Consider the following 25,338-nt stretch of genomic DNA (forward strand, 5'->3'; position numbering starts at 1 on the left):
GAAATGCGGTATTCGGTAGACTTATTTATGTTGGTATATATTAAATACCAAATTAATAAACAAAACTAATCTAATCTAATCTTTGTTTATTTTACAATATATAAATAGAGTTTCAAAGTGTGCGAAAAAACACACGCTTACGTTAATTCGAATTGGCATTAAGGAAATGCCTGATGGATTTTAAAATACTCTTGGCCTTATTCAATCTGGCATTCTGACCTTGCAAAGGACTTAATCATGCTAAAAAGTTACTTCCGGCGCTCGGAATTAAGGATATTTGAAAAAATAAGGTACGTTTTTAAAGTAGTTAAATAGTTACGCATATAATTTAGCTTGGCATCTGAAAATGTGCCTTAAAGTGCGTAGTTTGACCATCGAAGCCCCAGTCTGCAAAGGTAGTTACAAGAATACCAACACCTAGCCCTTCAAGAGTATACATATGTACACACACAGGTGTGCGTGAGGCTTACCACCATTAGAACCATTCATTGGTTACATATTAATGAAGTTTCATTCAACAATTTTACAAACTATAAGTTTTTAAAATCATAAGCAGCGCTGTGCTTGAAAAAACGGCCGATCACCATGGCAAAAGGTGTCTGTCTGTATGTATCATCCCGTTCCTTCCCATTTCCCCACTTTCGCCCAATGTTAGATGCTACAAACATCCATAGCTCATTATAATGTGTGTGATAGTGTAGGGAAGAGCGTGTGAATACCACTGAGAAAAATCTACGTCGGAGAGCAGCTTTGGCAATGAATCACATCGTTTGTTCGTTCGTTTCGGTTTCGGTGCAAATAAGCCGTTAGTATGTTTCTACACTCCGGTGACACTTGTTGGTTTCCGATTCCGATTTCGATTCAGTGCCTCTGAAGCTGAAAACGCAACTTCACAATGGACGAGGAGCAGATGTGGAAGGGCTTCTTCTTCAAGTTGCAGGAGCTCAAAATGAATCCACCCACGGAGCATGAACAACAGTAAGTTGGATGAATAAAATACAGACTCACGCATACCTGTAGAAAAGTTGAATACTCACAGATAGACAAACATTTGTTCGCCAGACGAGCCGAAATGTGTGTTTCAGTTTCTCTAGACAAATATGAACATCTTGGAGAACTGGAACTGTGTCATCAGATAAATTAAAGATTATCATGTGGAATTAACGTGTGTGCGTGAGGAATGGCAAGTGATGTAAGGGAGTCGGGGAAGCCACAGATCGATTTTACCACCCACTCGCAACTTAAACATGACTCAGTTTTAGGGTATTTTTCACTGGGCATTCAAATACATCTACATAAGGTTGCTCATAGTCGAGTATCCCTAATCGAAATGGAATCCCCATTAGGTGATGACTAGCCAGTGAAGATAATATTTAATGACTTTTTTTTCGAATTATTTACTAATTGCACTTTTCCCGCAGACTGCAAGACGGAGATGATGGATTTTTCGAAAAGTTTGGGTCCCTATTGCGGCAGAAGTCTCAAATCGATGAGGGCGTACTCAAAAGTTCACTGGCTCCCTTAGAGGAAAATGGAAGCGGCGAGGAAGAAGACTCTGACGAGAGTCCCGATGGCACCCTTCAACTCAGCCAGGATCCGGAGTGCACCAGCATCGATACCTTTGCCACCGAGAGTACCCTGGCGTCGAGCTCGGACAAGGATATTAGCACTTCAGTTCTGGACTCGGCGCCTGTGATGAATGTAAGTTTTGTAATTGAGAAATCAGTGCTGTGAATCAGGTTGACAAAGCCATTAAAAGGTCACAACGAATCAGACAATCAAACTGCATTCCACCTGGTGCAACTAATAGAGCTCCAGCTTAAACTAAACGTAGCCTATAGTTTCACTATAAGATTACTATATTATTTATTTGATTTAGTATCTTACATACTCCCAAAAGCGTACGTTAAGATGTTTTTTTGGCTACCCCAGTTTCATATTTATACAAGTGATTCATACGAGCACTTGTGAATTCGTAAAAATCAGTTTAAGGATGATTTATGGTTTAATCCGGCCTAATATATATGTATATCAATGATAGAGTATTGATAATCGCCGCTTTGCGAACTCGTTTTGACTTGTTGGGTTAGTATGCACTGTAGCTTTTAGGATTCGAGTGAAAGTACATCAAGATAAAGCTCGTCATTCACTTTGGGTTTTACCAGGTCGTCTCCCAAACTAGCTATCCACCATGGTGGGTATTGGTGAATATGGATATGGTCACATTCACGTCATAATTCCTAGGCCCGACTACCGAGGAAGTTTCGACATAGGTCAGTTTTCCAGCTTGCAGCGCGGCGTAACGATAGCCTACGAGTTAATTCAATGTTTTATCTTGTGCCAACATTTTGCTGTTCGCATGTTTGCCGTCTGGGCAGGTGTAGTTTAATTGAACAGTAACCGAAAATGAAGTCGTGTCCATAGAAACGAAACGAAACGCTTGCACAATAAACAAAAGAACTTGCCTATATAGTCGGACTGTATAAACAAACCGAATAATGTATACTGACAGCATAAACAAGCACTACAGAACATGCAAACATTGAAGAACGCCAGAGCGGCCAATTGAAGGGTGGCGGGGGAAGAAAGCTTAATGTACTTTAGAAAATACATTTTTCATTACCACCTTGAGCTTTTCCTTTTCGTATCCGAAAATAGACCATTTTCTCTTAAGATTGCTTTATTATTGCTCACAAACACTTGGCCATCATCGTGTACATACGAGTTTGCACAAATACAGCAAGCAATCTGAATCGAATTGAGCGCATACACTTTTTATCTCATGGTCAACGTCAAGATATTTCGGATATCGCAAAGATTTCCCACACCGGACGCTATTGTACTTAGCTACAGACTCTTCTCCGAAGCGGTTGTGTCCAGTCGGCGCTCCTGAGTCCGTGGGTGTCCACGATCTGTCCACCAGCGCATCCGATCGTGCTCGATAATATGTGCGTCTATATCGAATTGTATATTTGCCAGAGAGTATTTGCCAAAAATTTCAATTTCGCTTGCACCTAGAGAAAAACATTGAAAAAGTGGAGTGATCGGTTAGTGACTGGGTTCGATCATGAGCTACCTATCGCTACCACGTGTTCTGAGCAAGTTTGGCTCCCAGAACCACAGTCCGTCTAACCAAAGTTCGAAAACCAATAGCCTAACCAGATCCAGTACGCGCACCGGATGCGACGAGATCAGACTGCCGCGCAAGGCATCCTCCACCCAGTCGCTCAACAAGCCATTCGAGCGACGGATGAGCATACTGAATCGGAATGGAAGCATTTCCAGTCGACACTTCCGTGGTGTCCACAAGCATTTACTCGATTCCCACGCCAAGGCGGTCTGCCATTCGATGACCGTAAGTAGAGCCCGAAGTTTGGATGATGGCAGGTGCTACATCCATATCTATATCCCTGTATCTGGCGTCCATAATGAACTGAATCGGTTCATCAGTGCCTCGGTAAACAAAAGCGATTGTATAAGTTCATTGATTTGGCATAATTGTTGAGTCACTCGAGTTAAGTGCACAGAGTATATCAGTTCTTAAATACCTATATCTATGTACTTGTTTGTTGCAAAAATCATAATTGAGAATTATGTAAAGTGTATCTACAAGATATCCGAAAAATCACATAAAATATGAACATTCTGAGAAGATTATTGATTTGAATTTGGAGCTAAGTCAATATTTATGTTATTGGATAATTTATGGGAAAGATAAAACATTTTATTGTAGCAAGCATCCAGAAGATACTTATTTAGAATGTATCTAAGCAAACATGACCTCAGCTGGGTCTGTTTTTCCAATTTCCCTGCGAAGATTTGTTTATATTTCCGTATTCTGGAATTTGTCGATATTTACTTAGGCTTTTTGACCTTTAGAAAAGTGACTTATTTCTATTTTTGCTCAAAGAAATTAAAATACTCCACTGATTAGGTGGTTTATAAATGTCGCCTGGGTTTTGGGATTCAACTAATTGTTGCTTTTGCTTTTGCAGGTCACAGATCTGTATGAAGAGATATTATTTGAAATTTTCAACAACATTGGCTGTGAAAACAACGAAGAGTGCACAAACAGCTTGGTCGAATTTGTGCAGGATGCATTCAAAATTCCGAACGCCACTCATGAGGAAATTTATGAGGCGGCGCGTCTGAAAGAACCGCCCAATGTTAGACTAAACGTCGAGATTATAAAGGCCGAGAACCTTATGTCCAAGGACTCAAACGGCCTGTCCGATCCGTTTGTTACCCTGTACTTGGAATCGAATGGCTCCCATCGATACAACTCATCGGTCAAGCCTGCCACATTGAATCCCATATGGGAGGAGCACTTTTCACTGTGAGTCTTGATTCTTTCGTGTAAACACTGAAATCTATTTGTTAATGCTTACTTTCTTGCTAGGCCAATTACTGAAAATGCTCGGGACGAAGTTCTTATCGTTGAAGTGTGGTAAGTGTGACTTTGTTTGCATATTGAACACATATAACGCACTCATAAAAACTAAGTTATCTGGCTGATAACGCTTCTTGAACTCTAAAATGCACTTATCGCGGATCAATAGGTTTATGGTTAATGGTCTGAATCTAACTAACTTAAAGGTATGGCATCTTAAAAACTCATCATTCTATTTGAAATACGTTTGATTAGTAAAGTACGTTGAAGAATATTATTTATAACTTCGCATTTTTATGTTAGAAACGAATCTATCTATTTATACGCAATGTTTTCAATTAATATGCATATTACCTTTTTCAGGGACTTTGATGCTGCGGAAACCGTCAAGGAAAAAGTCAACAAAATCCTGGATGTTAAGGGGGTCAAAGGACTTAGCAAGCTGATGAAGGAAATAGCTGTAACAGCTTCCTCGGGAAAACATGATAATGAATTGATTGGCAGAGCTGCAATCACATTGAAGGTAGGAAAATATCTAAAATTATCAAAGATCGTAACACTAAAAACACCCATCTTCTTTAGTCTATTCCCGTTTCCGGCCTCACCGTTTGGTATAACCTGGAAAAGGGAAGCAAGGGACGCAGTCGAGGATCACTTCTGGTTAATCTGGCCTTGAGTGCGGAGAAGAATAAAAGTGTCGCCGTGCAGGAGCACAAGAACCTGCTGAAACTGCTCCTGATGTACGAGCTGGAAACATCGCAGGTGGCCAACTACTGGTGGAGCGGCAAGTTCAGTCCCAATGCCGAACTCATTCGATCCCAGCATGCTGCCCAGAGTGGGTTAACTCCATTCGACTGTGCGCTAAGCCAGTGGCACGCCTACAGCACCATCCATGAGACGCACAAACTCAATTTCACACTCTTCAATTCAATTATGGACGTGGTGGTGCCAGTGATCACCTACATGCAGAACGATTCCGAGGATGTGAAAACATTCTGGGATGGCGTGAGACGGCTTCTTCCCTCGTGCTTCGCAGTGCTAAGGAAACTAAGATCCAAAAACACCAGTGATAAAAACATAATTAGAGCCCTGAACGAAGTTCTGGATATTCTAAAGAAGATTAAGGAGCTGGAAGTGCCGGAGAATGTGGACATATTCCCCAAATCGGTGTATGGTTGGCTACACACAAACGACACTGGTGAAACGTGCAATATTGACACTGCCATTGAGGATGCAATCAACACGGGGACAAGGGAATGGCTGGAGCACATAGTGGAGGGCAGCAGGCAATCTAAGAACACCGAAACGGATGACGAAAAGCTGCAGTACGTCATTAAACTGATACAAATGGTGCGGTCTGACCTGCAACGTGCAATGGAATATTTCGATAAAATCTTTTACCAGTAAGTTTCACAATAGTGCGTGCATTGGTGAATCTTATTAATTATATACCTTGTTTTTTCCAGCAAAATTCAGCTTAACTATTCCGCTGTACTTTATTTATTTTATGACTCAAAACTTGCTGAAATCTGTAAATCGATTATAATAGAAGTGTGCAATAATATTAAGAGATTGGATGTGCCAGATGATCAATTCGAATATTTGCCCAACCTTGAGAATGTAAATATGGGCACGACTTTGTTTGAAGTCTATTTAATACTCAAGCGTTACGTCCAATTAGGTAAAGACTTAAGTACTTGCTAATAGCAAATCAGTAATTGTTTATTCTACCTATAGGAGAATCTCTTTGCTCCGAGCCCCTGGAACTGGCCAACTTTTATCCGTGGTTCGAGAGGGGAGTTACCCACTGGCTGGATATTTCAATAATCAAGGCGTTGAGTCGCATCCAGAAAGCAATTGATTTGGATCAGCTGAAAGCGGTCGATGAAACAGTGAAATACAGCTCCTCGGCTGTGGACACACTTTCCATATTCTACCAAATCAAGATATTTTGGCAACAACTTGACTGGCCAGAGGTCGAGGGTTCCTACATCTTCGTAGCCAAAATTGTCAATGTGAGATTGAATATAGTTATAGTTATGTTTTCTTTGCTAATAACTTTATTTTTATAGGACCTTTGTCGCTGCTGCATATTTTATGCCCAACAAATGTCCCGCAGAGTCGAAAACATTTTTATTGCTGATGATAACAATAAAAATTTCAGTAAGTTCTATTTGGCAATCAATTTTTATCTTCCCTTATTTGTAATTAATTAATTTATTTTATAGTTTTGTCGGAGGAGTGGTGCATAGCGATAAACAATATGGATTATATCCGCCAGAGCTTACCTTCATTTATAAAGGTAGAAGTTGTATTTACATAAATCAAACAAATGTATTAAAAGCATATATTTTATTTCAGGAACTTAGCATTGATGACATCATCAAGAGACTGGGGGAGTATCGAACTAACTTAGAGGCTGAGAGATGCGCAAGCACCATCAAAACTGTCATTGAAAATGCATTGGACACCGAACGCAATCAGATTGTTGAGCTCATAGAGATTGTGGCTAGGAAAATGGCACCGCCAATTAGACGATACTTGGCCGAAGGTGCTGAGGTGCTCGCCAAGGACTCCAACTCTATGGATCAGTTGATGATGTACCTGGAATCCTCATTGGCCACGCTCTACGATACTCTCAACGAGATTAACTTCCAGAGGATACTGGATGGCATTTGGTCAGAGTTATCCATTATCATGTATGACCTCATTCAATCAAATCTTGACGTAAGTTTTGACTTCTTAAGTATGAAACAATATAAAAAGAACTTGATTATCTTTTTAGAAACGTCGACCACCAGCTTTCTTCCAAAATTTGAACAATACTCTTCAGACAATGATGGACTGCTTTAAAATGGGCAACCTTCAAACTTCGGACATAAAAATATTGTCTTCAATTCAAAGTCGACTAAGGCTTTATTCCCTGGAGACAGCGGATCTTATTCATCAGTATTACTTGGAGCGTCTAGAAAACCAAAAGAGCCAAGAGTCATCTCCATATGGACAACTTACCGTCACGGCTCAGTTAACTGATTCCGGCTTATTGGTAGGACTGCAATCATTTGAAACATAAAATCCTATTAATGAATTATATATATTTTATAGTTAAATATCTTAAATGCTCGCAATCTGCTGCCAATGGACTCAAATGGTTCGGTGGACTCATTTGTTAAAGCCAGTTTCATGCCCACAAGTCGATTCAACGACGTACCCACTGTGAAGACCAACGTGCACAATAAAAGCTGTTTTCCGCTTTACGATCAGGAGTTTCGTATGTAAGTAGTTACATTTTAATTTACAAATCCATATACTTATACCTTCCTTCGACAGAAACTTGAGTGACCACCAGCGAAGTGAAAAGAATAGTCTTATTGTGTTTAGCATCAAAGATAAAGACTTATTCGGCATGTCGAGCCAGTATATAGCAGAGAGCTATATATCCTTCGCAGATCTGGAAGCGACACCACCGGGCGAGCAAATAATGATGAATCTATCCAGACCAGAGTATACAGGTACCTATCCATACTTTTGGCAGATTAAAACAGGAAACTAATACATGTTTTGTGCTTTCAGATTCCGAATCACTGCGTGCCTTGGAATACAGACTAGGTGATAAGCAGGCCAAGGATTTCCTTAAAAAGCTGAAGAACAGATCCTTCTCCTGAATTGCGAAAAGTAATACGTTGTAAAGAAAAGCAATAAAACTGTAATTTTATATTTTCTACGGCAGTCGTACTAAAATTTACAAAGTTGCTTTTGAAATGGGCCGCTTTTTTGGACTGAAACTTATAAAGAAAAGATTCGCATTGTCTGACAATTTTAAATTACATTTATTGGAACAAAAAACCAACGCGGTAATTAGTTACAAATACATAACACTCACTTTTTACGATTAAAGAGTAATTTTCCAGAGTTTCTTTGTAATAAATAATATTTAAATGGTATTTGTGTTAAATTATATTATTCGTAAAGGGCTTGATTCACGCATACGTGCATATCAGCATGGTCTAATGGCAAAAACTACTATGGCACAAGTTTTTGCCGATTTGCCTTATTGGCGACGACGTGTGTTGCGTTGCTTATCAAATCGCATTTCCATTTCCTCGAGAACCTTTGGTGTGTAGCGCACCACCAGCTTTACAGATCCGACAGCTTGCTTCAATAGCTCCACGGCCTTCTCGTGGTTTTCTCCTTCAACAGACTGAAATATTGATATTTTGCAAGTTCTTAAGGAGTAAAGGTACATAAACGAGCTATTGACTTACCACACCATTCACAGACAGAAGTTGATCTCCCCTTTTCAGACCTCCATGCCTGTCAGCCACGCCTCCAGGTATTATACGGGATATGTAGATGGGCGAGTTTTGCTCCTTGCCTCCCATTACATTGAAACCCAAACCTGAAAAACAGAAATCAAAGATTGGTAAAGCATTCCTTATAAAATATATAATAGAAACATATATTCTCGGTCTATTACGATTATGGTAATGTTTCTATGATATAGGGGAATCCCCTCGATTCTTAGCTCATTGGGGCGTGTCTTACCCTCCTCCGTTTTGGGCAGCTCGACGACTCTGGGATGAGCGTGTCCCTCGCTGGCTGCGAAGGCAGCCACAGTGGCCTTGGCAGTGGCGGATGCCCTCACGTCGTGTGAGCCCTGGATGTCCACCGTCTCGTAGACGTGCTCGTACACCTCCCGCACGGAGGTCATGAAGTCCGAGTTGAGCACCTTCTGCAGGGCGGCCAGTTTTGTCGTGGGGAAGTCGCCACTCGCTTGCAGCTTTTCCAGCAGCTCTATCGATCTTTTGACATCTGAAAGTTGGAGCATTGGGTGTGAGTTTCCTCCAACTGGGAATGGTTAGCATGCATGCTTACCTCTAGACAAAGTCAGTGGTTCCGCGTTATCGGCCATATTGTTGCTTTATTTAATAATATTCAGTCAAATTAAGCTGACCTGAAATATTCGAGCAGCTGAAAATAATATGACCGTACGTGCCAGGGGCACAAAATACCATTCCATGAAATTATATTCTCTATTTTAAATAATTTGGTTTAAGAAAGTAGTAATAAAAATTATATTTTTCATATTTAACAATATATATTAAAATTATAATCTAATCTCAGTACTTTTCGTTCAAATAATTCACTTTGAAAAAAACAAGTTTCTTGAAATTGTGATATTTTATGCATTTACTCCCATGGTCATATTATTTTATATTGATATTATTTCCGCACCGTATTTATTTAAACTAACAATAGAATAATAGCAAAATGAGCCTGCCAGCTGCACTATTGCAGCGCCTGAAGAAGCGCGGACTTGTGACCAAGCAATCGGGTAAATATAAAGATCAGCATACGTATAGAATCTAAAAAGAGGATAACCAACTTCATCTTTTCACAGGAGCAGCACCAGTTTCAGAAGCTATAGAAGAGATTATAGCCGAGAACTACGACGACGATGACAAGAGCGGCCCTTACCCGTACAAGGAGGACATATCGCCGGAGCCCAAGCGCAGGAGCGTGGAGGAGAAGTTCTGGTCGCACCGCATCAAGGAGCGGATCGGCGTGAACGAGTCCTACCATGGCTACAAGCTGTGTCCCAACAAGTACAACATATACCACAAGTGCTCGCTGTACTGCGTGAACAAGTTCAACAGCTCGCCGCTCTCGCAGCCCGGCCATAGGTATCTCAAGCGCTACAAGAGATTGCTGCGGAAGTATCCACTGGAGGCGGGCTGGAAGGATATCTACGATAAGGGCTGCAAGGCGTTTTACTTCTATAACTCGACCACACAGACTGTTTCGTGGTTGCCTCCTTCGCATCCCAAAGCGCGGATCACCAACAGCGCCGCCGTGTTTCGCAGACAACTGGCCAACTCCAACGATGAGTTCAACTTCGATACCAACATGGTTCAGCCCAAGTCTTCTAACCAAAATGAACTCGACGAGCCCGACGTATTCGTTCCCGCCAAGAAGCAAAAGTCCAGGGACCTGGAACGAAAAATCCAGCGACGTCGCCGTAATGATAACTAGACGCACTGTAGTTCGCTACTGTTCAAATAAAAGTGAATAACTATGATAGATATTAAGGTTTAAAAATGTACACTCTGCTTTATTGAATTGCTAGCTTAAGACAATGAATGGTGGAGCCGCGAACAGATTTGAATCGAAGGAACCGGAAATTTCATAAAAGCTGCAACTCGATAAAATTGTGTCGCACGAGTCGGGAATTATGTGAAAGTTGATTTTGAGGCGGCGATTAAAGCCCTCAACATGAGGATGCGGTGGACACACTTTCACCAAACCATGTGCTATGTGTAAAGTGTTTTAACCATGTTATATATATTGGTGAAAGATCAATACAATTATTTATTTGGGTTTATTTCAAGGTTCGTTTTCCCTTAACAACAACCGGTCGGTTTCGTATGTAGCCCTTGCGACGCTTCGAGTTCTGCAAACAATCAGATTGTTAATCGAGTTCATTGAAAGCTGCAGAGTAAACTACCTTTCTCGAGATGAAGTTGGCTGGAGGAATCGTTCTCTCCTTGGTCTTCAAAGAGGGTCTGTTGAACTCGTGCGGCTTCTTTACCCTATAGATGCGAACAAGCCAGTGTTCTGTGGTGTAGGCCTCCTCCAGGTAGGTAAGATCGAAGTCCTTATTCCCAATGACGGCGTTACGTGTGCGATCATATCCAGATGGGCCTCTGAAATAGGCAATTAGTATGCATCGCTACCTGAGACAAATGTTTCCGCTTACCTGTAGTCCAACTTCAATTCCCCGAATCTGTAGTAGCTTAATTTGTACATAAGGCAGTTGAGCAGGGCCGGAGCACCTTCGGCATCTACCCTGAATTCACCGCGGTCGGTAAAGTAATCGCTTTCCTTAATGTCCTTGGGATGCTCGCCCTCGGCAATTCGGACCATCCACAGGAACTTGTTGATGTCATCACCGGAATAGCCGATCACACCGCCAAAGATAACCAGAACGTAGTCCACGTCAAGAGATGTCATAATTTCGTAGGATTTCTCCTCGGTTGAAGACATTGCCTTGCCAACCAGCGCTATGTGACTATTGTTCCACGTATTATTATCTACTAGCGTCGTTCTGTTTGCCATTCCCGCTATCTGGTATCCGTAATCCCACCAAGACATAACGCGGGCATCATCGGCAGTGTTCTGCGAAAGCCAGTAGTAAGCCTCCCTGAAATCGTCTAAAATGTTGCGGGATCTAGCGGAGAAAGGGTTAGATAGGTTTAAAGAAGACATGGTGCTACTTGGTGCTTACCCATCTTGACTGTTGTGGAAAGCCAAGACAATGGAGGGACTGGAGTAGGCATTGCTGGTCACCCACGTGCAGTGGACAGCGAACATCATCAACAGCATTAGAACGGCCAAAATAACAATACTCTTCAGGTTGGAGCTGACGCCAGTATCCTGCTGGGCATCATGCTTAGTACGATGCTTCAACTTGCCAGCCTGCAAATACGATGTCTTTAAAACCAAATCCAATGAATGTGTGTTAATAATAACTCACCTTGTCGTACAGAGTCTTCTTCTCAATGGAATCCTCAGCTTCATCCACTTCGGTGGCTGTGTTTATGGCTGTGCCCATTCTCTTCGACGAATCCTCTTGCAGGAACACATCCAACAGTCCCGAAAAGGCCACTCCGGCCAGCATGCACACCACCGGAGTAAGCGTCAGCATCAAACGCACCATCACACCAGCGAAGTAAACCGCACTGATGGCGTACAGCACCACAAAAACGCGCTCGTCGTTGATCTGCTTGATGCAGTACCACACTCCCACTGGGAAGGCGCACACCAGGATGTGCAGATCGAAGAAGAACGAGAACCAAGTGGTGGGCTGATGCTCCGACACGGATGCAATGATGGGAATGTGGATTTTAGCGTAGCCAGTATCCCACAGAGAGTAGAAGCGTCCACTCCACGGAGCCACAACGCCCAGCATGGTAAGCACCACGACGGCCACAAAGACGCCAACGCCCACCAGCAATCCGCCGACGATGAACAGCTTCCGGAACTCGTTGCGCGACAGCACGGACTGCAGATGGCGCAAGGTGGCAACGGCCATCAGGAGCACAAACACTCCCAGCGCAGCCATGTGTTCACTGGTGCGTATCGGCTGGAATCCCACGAAGGGGATCTGCATGGAGAACAGCAGTCCCAGGATGTAGAAGGTGCTGTAGCTGGTCAGCAGACGCGGCGAGTACCTGCCCATAATGAGCAGCACGAAGACATGCAGGGGTATCAGGTTGATAATGAACACGTAGCCTCCCCAGGCGGACACCATGTAGAAGTAGGACAAAGCGGCTGCGGCGGACCAGAACACGGATCCAGTTTTCACGGAGCGCACCCACAGGAAGTAGGTGAACTGCAGGGCGAATATGGCAATGCCCTCGTTATCGTACGATCCAGCCACCGATCTACTGATGTAGCCGGGCACGATGGCGATGAAGCTGGCGGCGAAGAGGCCGGCGCCCGCGGACCACAGCTCCTTGGTCAGCAGGTAGGTGGAGATGGAGGTCAGACCGCTGAAGATCGGCGCCAGGAACACGCAGATATCGCGAATGTGAACCGGTATGTTGAGTACGTGCAGCAGCCAATGGATTCCTCCGGACGTAATCATCAGGCCTGGATAGACGGTACCGCCCACAATCCGGCCGAGCGGATACCAGGCCCGCTCGTCGAACCAGTTGAGGAAGTTGTACCAACCATTCTGCACCATATAGGCGGTGGCACGGTAGTTGAACCACGGATCGAACTCATGGATAATCGACTCGAAACGGATGACGGCGAAGAGGCGAGAGGAAAATCCGGCCAGCCAGGCGATTAGCAGGATGGCGAAGGTGATCAGGCTGCTATAGCCAGCCACCTTGCTGTTCAGCATCTTCGGCGTCCGATTCATGTCCCAATTCCAGCCAGTAACTCGAAAATTATAACCGATCTGAAATGCAACGACACATTCTTCGCTTAGACACGTAGTCTAAAAAAATTGCCGGGTAGACTGCCAACTCGTTTTTAGAGACGCTATCGATAGTGCAATCGATAACAAGACCAGGGCAACGTAACTTTGATTGCTTTTAAATTTGTATTTACCTCGTTCTTCTTGTATTTAAAAATAATTTAAAGTACTTTCAAACAATTTTTTTTAATTAAATTCCTGTTCGTTATATCAACATAGCATATCAAAATAATATAATGCTCCATTCCGTTTGTTCTGTGCCAATTTAAAAGCAATCGCTTGTGCGCTCATCTCTAGTTAAATTCCTATGATTGACAGACGCCGCAGAAAAACCTAAGAATATTGAAAATCAACATGAATAATGGGAATATTAAACGCCTTCAAAAGAAACTCAGCGTTTCGAAAAAGCCAGCAGTCACTGTGGATTCACCGTTGGCAAAATATCCTTTACAAAAGCAAAAAACCCACTAAAATTGTATTGTTATTTACACTTTTTAGCCGGTGTTTACTAAAATATTTTGTTTTCTAATATAACTTTTAGTTTCGAATAAATATCCAGCCAGTTGGTTTCCTTAACTGAACTTAACTATACGTATGACTCCTCGGGCATCTTGACCTGTATTATTTGCAGGATTCCAATCAAACCCAACGTCTGGAAGGTGCACATCAACTCCAAGCAGCACAAACTGAATGTGGATCAGGCGAAGCAGAATAAGGTGGAGAAACCCGTCACCACCACTGCACCCAAGGACCCTACAGCTCCGTCCACCAAGACTCCAGCTCCTGCCAAAACCTCCAGCACACTTCCAGATAAAACTCCACAGAGCAGCCAGGAAAAGCATCCTCCCATCGTTCAAGAGAAAACTGCTCAGGGAAATGCGAGCAGCAAGCCTGTTAATGAAACTACTGCCGAGAAACTGCCAGAAAAGTTCTTCGACGAGGATAAGACTAATAAATCTGAGGCCGCTCGCCTTCAGGACGAGGAATGGCAGCGATTCCAGCAGGAGATCAAGCGGGCGGACACGGAATCCAGTGTAATTGTGGCCGACGAGCAGGAGGACATCAATCTCAAGCGACACATCAAGGAGATCGACGAGCAGATCGACAACTGGAATAGATTTATAAAAATAAACGATCAGAAAAAATTGCTTTTTGGCAAAAAGCGAAGAGTAGACCCCAAGATGGAAATCGATCCGGAATCGAGTTCAAGCGAAGAAGATTGCAGTGTGGATGATTTGTTCGACTGGAGAACGAAAAATCTGCATAGCTAGAGAATAAATATGATTTTAAAATGTTACTGTTATAAAACAAAAAATGTCTTTTAATTATTATTATTATTAAATATTGCATTAATGCATTCAAGAAGTCTTTCCCACGCCAAAAAAATTCAAAAAATAAGCGTGTTATAAAATTTCAAAAATACATTTTGTATGCTACATTTTTTCGTAGATTTTTATAAACTGAAAGTGGAAAAAACTGGTGGAACAGCTGATGCATCTTGACCATGAAAGTGACCAACAGGTAGAAAGTGGTACGTGGCCACACTGCGACTAACTCTCACATTTTGTATTAGCGCTAAGCGATTCATACGCTACATTACCATCAGATTTAGTACATATTTTATGTTACATTAATTCGTTACAGACTCTTGTTTATTCTTAGGCCGTATTTACAGAAACCTTGTTAATGTTGTGTTAAGCATTGCGTTTTAGTTGTGCAAATGTTTTGTTGTATATAAGAATGTTTTGAATTCGTTACATTTTTTGATGTGATCAAGTTTCTCATAATCACAAGCATATCCCCATTTGTAACAATGATATCTCATTCGTGAACATGAGCCCAAAGTATATAATCTTTTTTTGGATGTTGACGGCCAACTATTCCAGTGTCTTGAGCTTGGAATATTCAAAGGGTTTCAACGAGTCGGACGCTATTAACACAATTCACACGGGCCACAATAAACGAACCAGTAAATTTCTATTTGACACAATTTTTCGCATAAGTTCGGGAGTATCGAATGCCTTTGGACTTTCGGATACCGAAGACGAGGTCGAGTATACCGAAAATTCCAGCCTAAAAAACTGTGACTGTGGTATGTGCATGTGTTGTTTGTTGCCGATATTCAAATTAATGTGATAAATTTCACTCGTGCAGATTGTGGCTTCTCGAACGAAGAAATCCGGATTGTGGGGGGAAAGCCCACGGGTGTCAATCAATATCCTTGGATGGCACGCATCGTGTACGACGGCAAGTTCCATTGCGGCGGCTCCTTGCTGACGAAGGATTACGTTCTATCGGCCGCTCACTGTGTGAAGAAACTGCGAAAGTCCAAAATCAGAGTCATATTCGGCGACCACGATCAAGAGATCACCTCGGAGTCCCAGGCCATCCAACGTGCGGTTACGGCCGTGATAAAGCACAAGAGCTTTGACCCCGATACATACAACAACGACATTGCCCTGTTGCGACTTCGCAAGCCTATATCGTTTTCTAAAATTATAAAGCCTGTCTGCCTACCGCGCTACAATTACGACCCCGCAGGTAAATATTTCCAGCATTTCTGGCAATATAAATATGCAATATTAATCTTTGATTCGATTTAGGTCGCATTGGAACAGTTGTCGGCTGGGGACGGACATCCGAGGGAGGAGAGCTACCATCCATAGTTAATCAAGTTAAGGTAAGTAATGCTAGTTGTGCCCTTGAGTAGATTGTGACCATCTCCGAACATTGCAGGTGCCCATTATGTCCATCACGGAATGCCGAAATCAAAGATACAAAAGTACTCGAATTACCTCATCCATGTTGTGTGCGGGTAGGCCTTCCATGGACTCATGCCAGGGTGACAGTGGAGGACCGCTGTTGCTATCCAATGGCGTTAAGTATTTCATCGTAGGCATTGTGTCCTGGGGCGTCGGTTGCGGCCGCGAAGGATATCCGGGTGTTTACTCCAGAGTGAGCAAATTCATACCTTGGATTAAGTCTAATTTAGAAAATACCTGCCTGTGTTCATAGTCAATGTTGTGTTCAAATACATGACCTTATTTATTGCCTAGCTAAGTCCGTTTTAATGCAAAGTGTCTTTGTTACTCCACCAATCCATCGAAAATAAAATTAATTGTTTCATCTAAACTATTGAGATATCAATCTGGCTGATGCACAGTTTCCATATATACATTTTTATTGCGTATATAAAAAACCTTTTAGTTCTATAAAAACTATGACTAATGTATACTCGGATATAAATGCTACTGCTACACTTTCTAATAATAACCTAGTGTATTATATTACAATTACTCTACTGCTAGACTTCCCTATACCTTTTACTTATGACTGCGTTCGCCACTTTTAAGACTTCACTTGATATTTTTCCACAGCTTGAGTTCTTGACGGATGGTACACTGAGTGCTGCATGCAAGGGCATTAGGAATTCGGTGTTGGCGTTGGAGCCCAGTTGGTAATTCTCCATAGCCTCGTAGATGCTCTTAAAGAGTGGCTGCCTGTCTGAGTGGAAATAACCACGATTTCCGTGGATTACCTTAACGCCGGCGTGAGACATATTGCAAATACTCATGTACATGCAGTGATCTGGACGGTAGTTGTATTCGCATGGCATGATGTACAGCTTATCAGGATGATAGTAAAATAGTATGTTGATAATGTCTTGATCCCCCCAAATAATGCGTAGCTTGTACTCCTTATGAATAGACACGATATGTTGCTCCCATTTCATTTCCCTCATCCGTGTGAGATTCATTAGCATAACGCCGGAATTAACGCCCAGTCGGCCATAGAATGGATGTCGTGCAAATCGATTGTACCAGCCAATGTTTTCGTTCTCGTGCTCGGGCGTCAGTGCGGACATTTGCGTCTCATTGAACTTCTTAAAGAATCGCCAGATATCCGAGATGGGCGACAAGAACAATATATCCGTGTCCACATACAGCAATGAGTCCACATGCGTTAGCAAAGACTAAAAAAACAAGGGTTTGTTACTCTTTGAATTATAAGTATGTGTGAAGTAATTAACTTACCGGCAAGAAGAGACGTTGAGCTGCACATGGCTTAAAGAGATTCCTCCACTCGACTTCATTGCCACTGGGAAACTTCAGTGGCAAAATCTCAAAGTCAAATGTAAACGGTTTGATATCGCGCCAGTCTGTCAACTTTTCCCTGAACTCATCACCCTTCCCGTCCTCCGTGAAGATCACAAACTTTAGGTACTCCTCGTCGTAGTTGAACAGAATGGCCGACTTGATCATAACCAGAGTCTCCTGGACCCTCTGACCGCAGCAGACCACCACGATGTAAAGCGGCGGTTTCCCAGTCTGCCTGAAAGGTAATATTATATTTGTTTACTTGGAAAGTTTAAGTGAATCATCTGTTTAAATGCAAACACGCCTTGTGTATTTGCTTTTCCATAATGTGCTTTTGTTTGGCAACAGGGAAACTATAACAACCGGAATGGCCGAAAAAAAAGAGGTCATAAAACCCGAGGTGAAAGCAAAAGTTTGACATTCTTGACTAATAAAATATATGGGTTTTTTATATCTCTGGATCTGCATCTGTATATATATGTTATATATATTCTGATCTCCACTTACAATTCGTTATAGCCAAGCACCTTTCCCTTGTTTTCGGTTACCCAGGAAGGTCGCTGATGGACGAAATATGAAAGTATCGCTAATGCAATTAAGCAAAGCAAACACATGTGAAGATGTTGCTGAAATGGTGCCAAAATTAGTATTTACACTTAATATTACTCTGAGACTCTTGCAAACCAATTCTTTTATTTACCATTTTCAGGTTTTGCGTAAACAATGTTTTCGCCGCAAATTGTTTATGTTTATTAGGCCGCCAACCGACGATGCCATAATTTTTCACCGCAACGAGCAAGATATGTGCACAACTCCTTATTTAACCAATCAAAGCAAAGGATATTGCCTGGTCCTGCGATTTGGCTACAGTGAATCCCATGATAAATGCATTTTTGTTTAAACAATGCGCAAAAACACTAAACAACTAGCACATTTTACAATCGTAAATATTTGTGTTAGTCAAGATAGCGGCAAGTCCTGGGCTTTTTAAAATCTCATGAGTGTCACTGATAAATATTTTATATCTAGGCGTAAAGATTACTAAATAAATAATAAATCAACATTCTTAGAGCCTGCAAGTAAATATTACCTGTATTACTATTTAGACTTGAACATAAACATATGTTATAGATTTATCCACCGTGTTTCTTTTCCACTCGTTTCATCAGCAGCTATCGATACGTTATCGGATGTAATCGAGTGGTGTGGGTATTGTTTTCATTTATTTTCAACAGCACACGTGCAACCAAAAAATATAATAACAAATAAAAATGCTGCGAAAACAGGCCAGACAGCGAAGGGAATACCTGTATAATAAAGCGCTCACTGAGCGCCTCAAGTCCAAACAAAAAATCCAGGAGACCGTTGTGAAAAGCATAAATGAAAACAAGGCGATTGGCTCCAAAAATGTGAAGAAAAGTCTCACCGCCTACAAGTCGCTGAAATACGCGGATGAGGGTAATATAAATATACCATCTATTAAATAATGTTTTAATAGTTTCAAGATAGTGCAATTATGCTATTAGATGAACCTGCAATACAGTTGTTTTCGTTTAAAAGCTAAAATCAGAAGAGCGTACAAAGCTAGCATTCGTGTTTCTCAAATAGCAAGTCGAGATTTTATCGGTAGTTAAGAACTAACAATTACAATTAGTAAATAGTAATTTCGCATGCGTGTTTAGACGGCAGACAGCGACACCACATATTAAATGTTGACTTAAGTGCAATTCCTGAGATTTGAGAAGATAAAACCGGCTTTATTGAAAAGGATCCTTCTTTAACTATAAAACGTTGTATAGATGTTAAAAGGTGTTATTAATAAAGATTCTTGTCTAACGTTCAATCTCAAACTTTGTGTATTAAATATATTTACAATGAAAGCACTTGTACTAAAAAAGAATCTATTTCTTTCAGGTGTCGATGACCGCACCGTCAATGATGAGTATCACTATGCCGGATGCGAGGATCCGAAAATAATGCTGACCACCTCGCACAACCCCTCGTCGAGATTGAAAATGTTCATGAAGGAACTGCGGCTGATTATCCCAAATGCGCAGCAGATGAACAGAGGAAACTACCAGCTGACTACACTAATGCACGCTTGTCGTGCCAATAATGTAACCGATTTCCTAATTATCCATGAGCATCGTGGCATCCCGGACAGCCTTGTGGTCTGTCATCTTCCGTACGGGCCAACTGCCTTCTTTAACATATCCGATGTGGTTATGCGACATGATATACCCGACATCGGACACATGAGCGAGCAGAAGCCACACTTAATTTTTAATAACTTTAAAACGCCCATTGGCCTGAGAACTGTTAAGATACTCAAACACTTGTTCCCAGTGCCCAAGGAGAACTCCCAAAGAGTTATGTCTTTCCTTAACCACAATGACTCGATTATATTCAGACATCATCAGTACAAATATGTGAACAAGGAGTTGGAGCTCAGCGAAGTGGGGCCCAGATTCTCACTGAAGCTGTACCAAATTAAGCTCGGCACTTTGGAGAACATCAAGGCAGCTGACACGGAATGGATTAACCGACCTTATATGAATACCTCGCAGAAGAGGCTCATCTTTTCTAACGATCCGGGCATAATAAATAAGGACACCGAGGCTTAGATTAAGAGATACCGAACGATTTAAGAGAAATAAATGCGTTTTACTTTTATAATGTAACTACTTCTTTCATTTTGATACGGCTATTATTTATCCCAACTACATTACATAAAGAATGCACTAAAAGTATATTTAAACAAATAATGAAGGGCTCCAAAAGAAAAACGGCCAATTATTGAAAGACCGACCTTTGAAAGAACATTCGAACAGTAGTCGTGAACATTTGGCGATGACCGTTTGACTCTTGAAGTTATGAGTCCCAGAATCAGTCTAAGAAGAAACCAAAGGTTGCTGCAGAACATGGGTATTTCAAATCTGGGTCACGCCCCTTTTTGCCTCTTCAGGTCACGAATTTCTTGGCTGGCGAACCCAACAGATGCGCCAAGCCACTTCTACGAAAAAGTGGAGTTATTTTCTGCCGCCTACGCCAATATATTTTCACTTTTGAAAAGAATTTGTTTCGAATGGTTCCTTCGTGCGAACCAATTACCTTTTGGATTATACATTGTATAGGGAATACTTATAGTTATGCATCATTTAAGAGCACTTAAAAAGTAGTCAATTTGCTAACTTTTTCGTATGTTCTTCTAATATTAACTTTTCCTAAGGGCTTACACTGATCGATTGTAATAAGTTTTGTGTAATTAATGAACACAAATTGTTCATTGTCTGCGACTCGGACAGACGATTGGCAGGGATCCGCATCCGCTGTTCCATATCAGTTAGTTAGATCAAAGGCTAACACGATCTAATAAGGTGTAAAACACCTGACAACACCAGCCATATAATTAAATGTGTTTATACTAATTCCGTCTATCATTTAGCAGCTGTCCGATGCTAATGATGGAACGCATTCGCCTAAATAGCCTGCCTGCCTGCCTGCCTGTACACGCTGTTGGATCTGGCACCCATTACTGGCCATGCCGATGATCAGCAGGCCGCATGGAGTATGGAAACCCGTCCACTTCGCTCGACTTCGCTCCGTTTGGACTTGGACCACATACAACTTGATACCACTGCCGTGAAACAATGCAGGGGATGGGATGAGCACTCGGACACACAAGCGAACCCGAGCCCAAACCCACGGATTCACATGGCAGAGACGGGAGAATTCGTGTGTGCCTTTTTACCTTTCTGCCGATCGCCCTTTTCTAACACCTTTTCTGTGGTTCGATCTTAAACACAGGCGTGCCGCTGCGTTGTCGGCGAGTAAAAAGTGAACAAATGTGTGCCGCTCGATTATTTAAAGCCAATATCTCTAATTACGGTTCTGACACATCGCACAGCAGTTTCCATTTTTAATTTATGGCTTTCATTTAATGTAAACTACTTCTTGGCCCATTGTTACGCTTTGTCGGACAGGTGGTGCCCAACGTGGGATATTAAATAAAATATGACTGCCTGTTTCACACTCATATTTGTAAACGCTTCTCAATAAATAAGTAAACAAGGGCTTATTCCCTTATAATTGATCAGTCTTTTGGCTGCGGCTTAAGCGCATTAAAGTGGAAAGGATTTGGCGATATGCTTTAACCTCCCATGGAGTTCCTTATTTGACCTTAAATATATTAACAAACTGTGTATTACTTAAGAAATAGTTGAACCACAAAATATTGGATTAAATTTTAGAGTAAATACATAAGAAAAACATTTCTAATCTGTAGTGATATCCATTTTTTTCTCATAATCAGTATTATTTAAATTGCAAATAATTTAATTATTGATTTTTGAAATATTTATTTAAAAGATTATTCTTACCTTCCATTTTTCTTATTTTGAAAGCAACATTAATCTCGAAGAAAACTTAGCTTGATGGGTGCTTCCAAATATGAGACGAAAAATTAATTTAAATTCGCTATTAGACACGCAAGGCAAATTATCCAAGTAACTTATTAACAAAATGATTAGTTCCACCCATCAATATTAACAACAAAGTTTTAATTCTGCAAATGATTATTGTTATTTCTTTGAGTTTATGGACTAATGATTGTGTTTCTTATAAAACGATTCCAAATGAATAATCATTTGCGAATGATAATTGCTTAAAGATGAATAAGGCCCACCTAGGCGGCCAAAATATTGACTCATTTAAATAATAGACTTTGGTGAAATTCGCAACATAAACTTGCAATAAAACGGCTGGAAGTCCATTATCAAAATCGCGTTGCAGCTGGCGAAATGGATTTCGAAAGAGTCATTTTTGACAGCAATGCGAATAAAAATAGATTTTGAATTTGGGCCGGGGGTTATTTTATTATTTTGTGTTTATTTTCATTGGTTTCCGTTTCGGTGGTATTCAACTTCGAATGGATAATGGTAACAACTGTTAACCGTTTACCGCATCGAATGGATTTAAAGCGTGACTTTCTGTTTGTCGGATGTCCTGATTATTACGCATTTACAAGGCAAATGTCAAGCCTGCTGGGTGGGTATGCTGGGTGCACTGGGTAGCCGGGGTATGCTGGGCGAGTAAACGATTTGAAAAGATTTATGGTCGCGGGTTAAATACCTTGACCATCCCTCTGCCAACAGAATTCACGTAATGCCTTGTAATTGTTGGGCGTGAAATTTGTTGTGATTGTATCTGTTGTTCCATCGGATTTGTGTGTGTTGTGTGTACGCATTCCCATTTGATTGAGCAAACCTCGGCGGCTATAATTTCATTAAAAATATGGTTCTGGGTAAAATGTAAATTTATGTCCCGCTTTCGTCACGCTAGCGCATTGTGAATGCCTATTCATGTTTCGGCAAATGGTTTTTAAATAAATTTTAAATATAATTCACGCCTAAATTGAATAGCTTGGCTGTTGTTGAATGAAAATAGGACACAGAATGTCCTGGCTGATGGGAAAGCTGCTTGTTCTCATGCAAATACAACCAGGAGAATAACTTGATTTAATTTATTAATGTAAATTAACCACATTTACGTGATTCACACAGGGTTGCACGCATTCTTCGTAAAATAACAACAGTTTAACTAATAAAAAATTACAGATTTTCTGTTCGAATGTCACAACTAGCTATTAGAATGCTTAATATATGTCCTTAATGTGAGTCTAAAGATTCTTTAGGATTATATGTTGTTTCTGGACTTCCAATAATAAAGAAAGGCAACCAAGAATGTTGTTATTGGTCGGTTATAACATTATAATTTATATTATAAGTAGGTTATTTCCTGGAAATATGGATTTTACTTAAAGTTTATTCAAAGTTGAATTCCAAATTGCAGCGGAAATGAATAAATTTACCTTCATTTACTCTAAGTTACTATGAAGCAGTTCTGAAAGGATTTATTGTCCAAAAGTCATCCATTCATCAGCGAATATCGTCGACAAAGATATTTGAGTTAACAAGATTTCAAGTGTTTAATTATTAAAGCTTAATTGATGAATGAATTGCTTAATTGTCTTCTTTCCATCTGGCTATAATCCTTTCTTCATTTAGCTGATTTTAGCCATCAAATTATATTTCTCCGAAACTAAAACGCTAAATTTTGTAGACTTTTATGATGAAGAAATAGTATGCAATGCATATACCTTAATAGATATTCATATTTAAAGAATTTAACTATAAAAGTTGTAAAAAGAAAATGCTCATAAAAAAGATGTGCAATTTTACTCGCTGGGGATGAACTTTAATATGAACAAAAATGGCAATGGTGGATACTCCATGATTATTATTATTATAATACAAATGGCCGCGTGGCTCAATTAATGTCACACATGCACGAGCAATAATAAAGCTATTAGGTGGGGAAATACTGGCTATATGTACATTTCTAATTATATAAATTATGTAAGCACATATTTATATGTGATCTGCTTGTGGAACTGCGGTAATTTGCGGCAACTTGATTATTTATAGCGTGTAATTTAACGGGCTGATTGAATTTCTGTAGATATTCAAAATCTCGTTAATGGTTAATCAAAAGTGCTACCGTGGCCATATTCATATGTCCACTTAAATTAAAATACACAATTTCATTACAGTGCGCACCAGGCCACGCCCACCCCCGACCACGGTGCTCCAGCGATGGCCAATCGCGTCCTAGGTTTCCCATTCGTATAGACAAGCGGCGGAGCGAGATGGAGCGAGAGCGTCGGCGTAGTGCCATCCCGCTTTGCCGCCACATGGCTCTCACCCCATTCCCACTCGGAGTTCCACATACCGCATACTACATCCCATACCCATGTCCATGTCCATGTCCATGCCCAAGTCCAAGGCGATTCTCTCTCTGCGGGCCACATCGCTGTTAACCTTCGCTCGCCGAGCACCTAATTATCGCTATGAACGGCACAATTATGGCCCAATGCGATTGTTGTTTATAAACAGATAAATAAATTCCTAATTAACTAGGGCGTGCGTTGTAGGAAATATATATATTTTTTTTATACATTTTATAAGCCATTTTTAATGAGATTAATTGGCATGGGTGTGCTATACTACTGGCTGTATGCAATGATTACAAATATATGGAACACTTTCTATCTAACAATAAATTAGGATAGTAATTATAATAGTATTATTTGTACCTTATGCTAATTCTGCGTTATTCCCCTGAACTGGCAACAAAAAGCAGGCCAATAGTTCATGTGATTAAAATTCAATTATACCGCTGAGCAGCTATTTGCCACTGCTTAACTACTCATTTGCCTTCGTGTTAGCCAGATATCATTAATTTACACTTGGCGAAGAACAGGAAGAATGCAGACTCATTAATAGCTAATGCGATTTAATACACCCATCCGGGGGATTGCGATTTGCTGCTCTATCGGGCGCACTATTAAAGACAATTATCCATCCTAGTGTTAAATCGAGTCTCGCCAAATCGCGCTGCTGCCCCATGAGCTCCATAATCCACTGATGGCCCATACCCATGTACCCCCCATACCCATACTCATGCCCACACCGAAACACAGAAAACACTAAATACAAAACACAAAAACACAAAACACAAAATACAAAATACAGGCCCAAACCCACACGTTCGCCGAATGCGGTGGCAATGTGCTTTGGCTTTTACGTTCTGTGGAATCATGGCCGAGTCGCAAGCAGGCAAATTAACTAACAAGATTATGAAAACGTAAAATCAGTAAATCGGTAAAGTGGTTGTAATTTTCTTTTTCAACACCTCTCTCGCATTGGGCCGTTAGCCAGTCGCGGCCTGGCCAGAGTCCCAGTCCCATACCCATACCCACTCCCATACCCACTTCCAGTCCCAGCCATGGCCAGAACCAGCTGCCGGGG

The 25,338-nt window shown here is 41.2% G+C and overlaps 8 protein-coding genes across 11 annotated transcripts; 5 read left to right on the forward strand and 3 right to left on the reverse strand.

Annotated features, from left to right (window-relative positions):
- Positions 1 to 116: 116 nt before the first annotated feature.
- Positions 117 to 8,119, forward strand: LOC117143194 (protein unc-13 homolog 4B). 4 transcript variants are annotated; one of them, XM_033307731.1, is made up of 15 exons: positions 117 to 290; positions 1,422 to 1,701; positions 3,996 to 4,336; positions 4,400 to 4,447; positions 4,754 to 4,913; positions 4,973 to 5,793; positions 5,857 to 6,071; positions 6,128 to 6,405; positions 6,463 to 6,553; positions 6,619 to 6,692; positions 6,752 to 7,117; positions 7,176 to 7,436; positions 7,496 to 7,665; positions 7,721 to 7,902; positions 7,964 to 8,119. In XM_033307731.1, exons 1-15 carry the CDS (start codon positions 238 to 240, stop codon positions 8,053 to 8,055), a joined length of 3,432 nt encoding a protein of 1,143 aa, XP_033163622.1. In that variant the 5' UTR covers positions 117 to 237; the 3' UTR covers positions 8,056 to 8,119. The 4 variants fall into 4 exon arrangements, with proteins under 4 accessions (XP_033163622.1, XP_033163621.1, XP_033163624.1 ...); XM_033307730.1 differs by lacking the exon at positions 117 to 290 and adding an exon at positions 689 to 978; XM_033307733.1 differs by lacking the exons at positions 117 to 290; positions 1,422 to 1,701 and adding exons at positions 2,311 to 2,378; positions 3,154 to 3,355.
- Positions 8,120 to 8,196: 77 nt separating this feature from the next.
- LOC117143206 (protein lin-7 homolog C) lies at positions 8,197 to 9,377 on the reverse strand. Its single transcript, XM_033307751.1, has 4 exons — positions 9,266 to 9,377; positions 8,936 to 9,202; positions 8,656 to 8,789; positions 8,197 to 8,591 (listed from the first exon to the last, which is right to left on the reverse strand). The coding sequence occupies exons 1-4, from the start codon at positions 9,300 to 9,302 to the stop codon at positions 8,442 to 8,444; spliced, it is 588 nt and encodes a 195-aa protein (XP_033163642.1). The 5' UTR covers positions 9,303 to 9,377; the 3' UTR covers positions 8,197 to 8,441.
- Positions 9,378 to 9,594: 217 nt separating this feature from the next.
- Positions 9,595 to 10,493, forward strand: LOC117145995. The gene is made up of 2 exons (XM_033311909.1): positions 9,595 to 9,725; positions 9,792 to 10,493. The coding sequence occupies exons 1-2, from the start codon at positions 9,662 to 9,664 to the stop codon at positions 10,421 to 10,423; spliced, it is 696 nt and encodes a 231-aa protein (XP_033167800.1). The 5' UTR covers positions 9,595 to 9,661; the 3' UTR covers positions 10,424 to 10,493.
- On the reverse strand, positions 10,476 to 13,407 carry LOC117145989 (dolichyl-diphosphooligosaccharide--protein glycosyltransferase subunit STT3B). Its single transcript, XM_033311903.1, has 5 exons — positions 11,925 to 13,407; positions 11,676 to 11,866; positions 11,148 to 11,618; positions 10,896 to 11,094; positions 10,476 to 10,841 (listed from the first exon to the last, which is right to left on the reverse strand). Exons 1-5 carry the CDS (start codon positions 13,314 to 13,316, stop codon positions 10,770 to 10,772), a joined length of 2,325 nt encoding a protein of 774 aa, XP_033167794.1. The 5' UTR covers positions 13,317 to 13,407; the 3' UTR covers positions 10,476 to 10,769.
- A 236-nt stretch (positions 13,408 to 13,643) lies between these two features.
- LOC117145994 (zinc finger protein 830) lies at positions 13,644 to 14,688 on the forward strand. Its single transcript, XM_033311908.1, has 2 exons — positions 13,644 to 13,813; positions 13,966 to 14,688. The coding sequence occupies exons 1-2, from the start codon at positions 13,728 to 13,730 to the stop codon at positions 14,642 to 14,644; spliced, it is 765 nt and encodes a 254-aa protein (XP_033167799.1). The 5' UTR covers positions 13,644 to 13,727; the 3' UTR covers positions 14,645 to 14,688.
- Positions 14,689 to 14,933: 245 nt separating this feature from the next.
- Positions 14,934 to 16,497, forward strand: LOC117145991 (trypsin-1). Its single transcript, XM_033311905.1, has 4 exons — positions 14,934 to 15,465; positions 15,528 to 15,914; positions 15,977 to 16,053; positions 16,110 to 16,497. The coding sequence occupies exons 1-4, from the start codon at positions 15,207 to 15,209 to the stop codon at positions 16,386 to 16,388; spliced, it is 1,002 nt and encodes a 333-aa protein (XP_033167796.1). The 5' UTR covers positions 14,934 to 15,206; the 3' UTR covers positions 16,389 to 16,497.
- A 43-nt stretch (positions 16,498 to 16,540) lies between these two features.
- Positions 16,541 to 18,463, reverse strand: LOC117145990 (glucoside xylosyltransferase 2). Its single transcript, XM_033311904.1, has 4 exons — positions 18,171 to 18,463; positions 17,978 to 18,096; positions 17,408 to 17,705; positions 16,541 to 17,346 (listed from the first exon to the last, which is right to left on the reverse strand). The coding sequence occupies exons 1-4, from the start codon at positions 18,171 to 18,173 to the stop codon at positions 16,678 to 16,680; spliced, it is 1,089 nt and encodes a 362-aa protein (XP_033167795.1). The 5' UTR covers positions 18,174 to 18,463; the 3' UTR covers positions 16,541 to 16,677.
- Positions 18,464 to 18,676: 213 nt separating this feature from the next.
- LOC117145992 (U3 small nucleolar ribonucleoprotein protein IMP4) lies at positions 18,677 to 20,151 on the forward strand. The gene is made up of 2 exons (XM_033311907.1): positions 18,677 to 18,928; positions 19,385 to 20,151. The coding sequence occupies exons 1-2, from the start codon at positions 18,742 to 18,744 to the stop codon at positions 20,092 to 20,094; spliced, it is 897 nt and encodes a 298-aa protein (XP_033167798.1). The 5' UTR covers positions 18,677 to 18,741; the 3' UTR covers positions 20,095 to 20,151.
- Positions 20,152 to 25,338: the final 5,187 nt, after the last annotated feature.

This window comes from Drosophila mauritiana, chromosome 3R (genome assembly GCF_004382145.1).
Source record: "Drosophila mauritiana strain mau12 chromosome 3R, ASM438214v1, whole genome shotgun sequence".
Lineage (NCBI taxonomy): Eukaryota > Metazoa > Arthropoda > Insecta > Diptera > Drosophilidae > Drosophila > Drosophila mauritiana.

Bases quoted from the DNA above. Each gene is read 5' to 3' on its own strand.
- LOC117143194 (XM_033307730.1), top strand. From the start codon at position 896: ATGGACGAGGAGCAGATGTGGAAGGGCTTCTTCTTCAAGTTGCAGGAG. The intron at 1,702-3,995 runs GTAAGTTTTGTA...TTGCTTTTGCAG, and splicing joins ACTCGGCGCCTGTGATGAAT to GTCACAGATCTGTATGAAGA. The intron at 7,666-7,720 runs GTAAGTAGTTAC...TTCCTTCGACAG, and splicing joins TACGATCAGGAGTTTCGTAT to AAACTTGAGTGACCACCAGC.
- LOC117143206 (XM_033307751.1), bottom strand. From the start codon at position 9,302: ATGGCCGATAACGCGGAACCACTGACTTTGTCTAGAG. The intron at 9,203-9,265 runs GTAAGCATGCAT...TCCAACTTTCAG, and splicing joins ACCACTGACTTTGTCTAGAG to ATGTCAAAAGATCGATAGAG. The intron at 8,592-8,655 runs GTAAGTCAATAG...TCAATATTTCAG, and splicing joins TTCTGTCTGTGAATGGTGTG to TCTGTTGAAGGAGAAAACCA.
- LOC117145995 (XM_033311909.1), top strand. From the start codon at position 9,662: ATGAGCCTGCCAGCTGCACTATTGCAGCGCCTGAAGAAGCGCGGACTT. The intron at 9,726-9,791 runs GTAAATATAAAG...ATCTTTTCACAG, and splicing joins ACTTGTGACCAAGCAATCGG to GAGCAGCACCAGTTTCAGAA.
- LOC117145989 (XM_033311903.1), bottom strand. From the start codon at position 13,316: ATGAATCGGACGCCGAAGATGCTGAACAGCAAGGTGGCTGGCTATAGC. The intron at 11,095-11,147 runs GTAAGCGGAAAC...TGCCTATTTCAG, and splicing joins GAATTGAAGTTGGACTACAG to AGGCCCATCTGGATATGATC. The intron at 10,842-10,895 runs GTAGTTTACTCT...GATTGTTTGCAG, and splicing joins CCAACTTCATCTCGAGAAAG to AACTCGAAGCGTCGCAAGGG.
- LOC117145994 (XM_033311908.1), top strand. From the start codon at position 13,728: ATGAATAATGGGAATATTAAACGCCTTCAAAAGAAACTCAGCGTTTCG. The intron at 13,814-13,965 runs ATATCCTTTACA...ACTTAACTATAC, and splicing joins GTGGATTCACCGTTGGCAAA to GTATGACTCCTCGGGCATCT.
- LOC117145991 (XM_033311905.1), top strand. From the start codon at position 15,207: ATGAGCCCAAAGTATATAATCTTTTTTTGGATGTTGACGGCCAACTAT. The intron at 15,466-15,527 runs GTATGTGCATGT...TCACTCGTGCAG, and splicing joins CCTAAAAAACTGTGACTGTG to ATTGTGGCTTCTCGAACGAA. The intron at 16,054-16,109 runs GTAAGTAATGCT...CGAACATTGCAG, and splicing joins CCATAGTTAATCAAGTTAAG to GTGCCCATTATGTCCATCAC.
- LOC117145990 (XM_033311904.1), bottom strand. The intron at 17,706-17,977 runs GTAAGTGGAGAT...ATTACCTTTCAG, and splicing joins GTGCTTGGCTATAACGAATT to GCAGACTGGGAAACCGCCGC. The intron at 17,347-17,407 runs GTAAGTTAATTA...TTGTTTTTTTAG, and splicing joins CTCAACGTCTCTTCTTGCCG to TCTTTGCTAACGCATGTGGA.
- LOC117145992 (XM_033311907.1), top strand. From the start codon at position 18,742: ATGCTGCGAAAACAGGCCAGACAGCGAAGGGAATACCTGTATAATAAA. The intron at 18,929-19,384 runs GTAATATAAATA...TATTTCTTTCAG, and splicing joins GCTGAAATACGCGGATGAGG to GTGTCGATGACCGCACCGTC.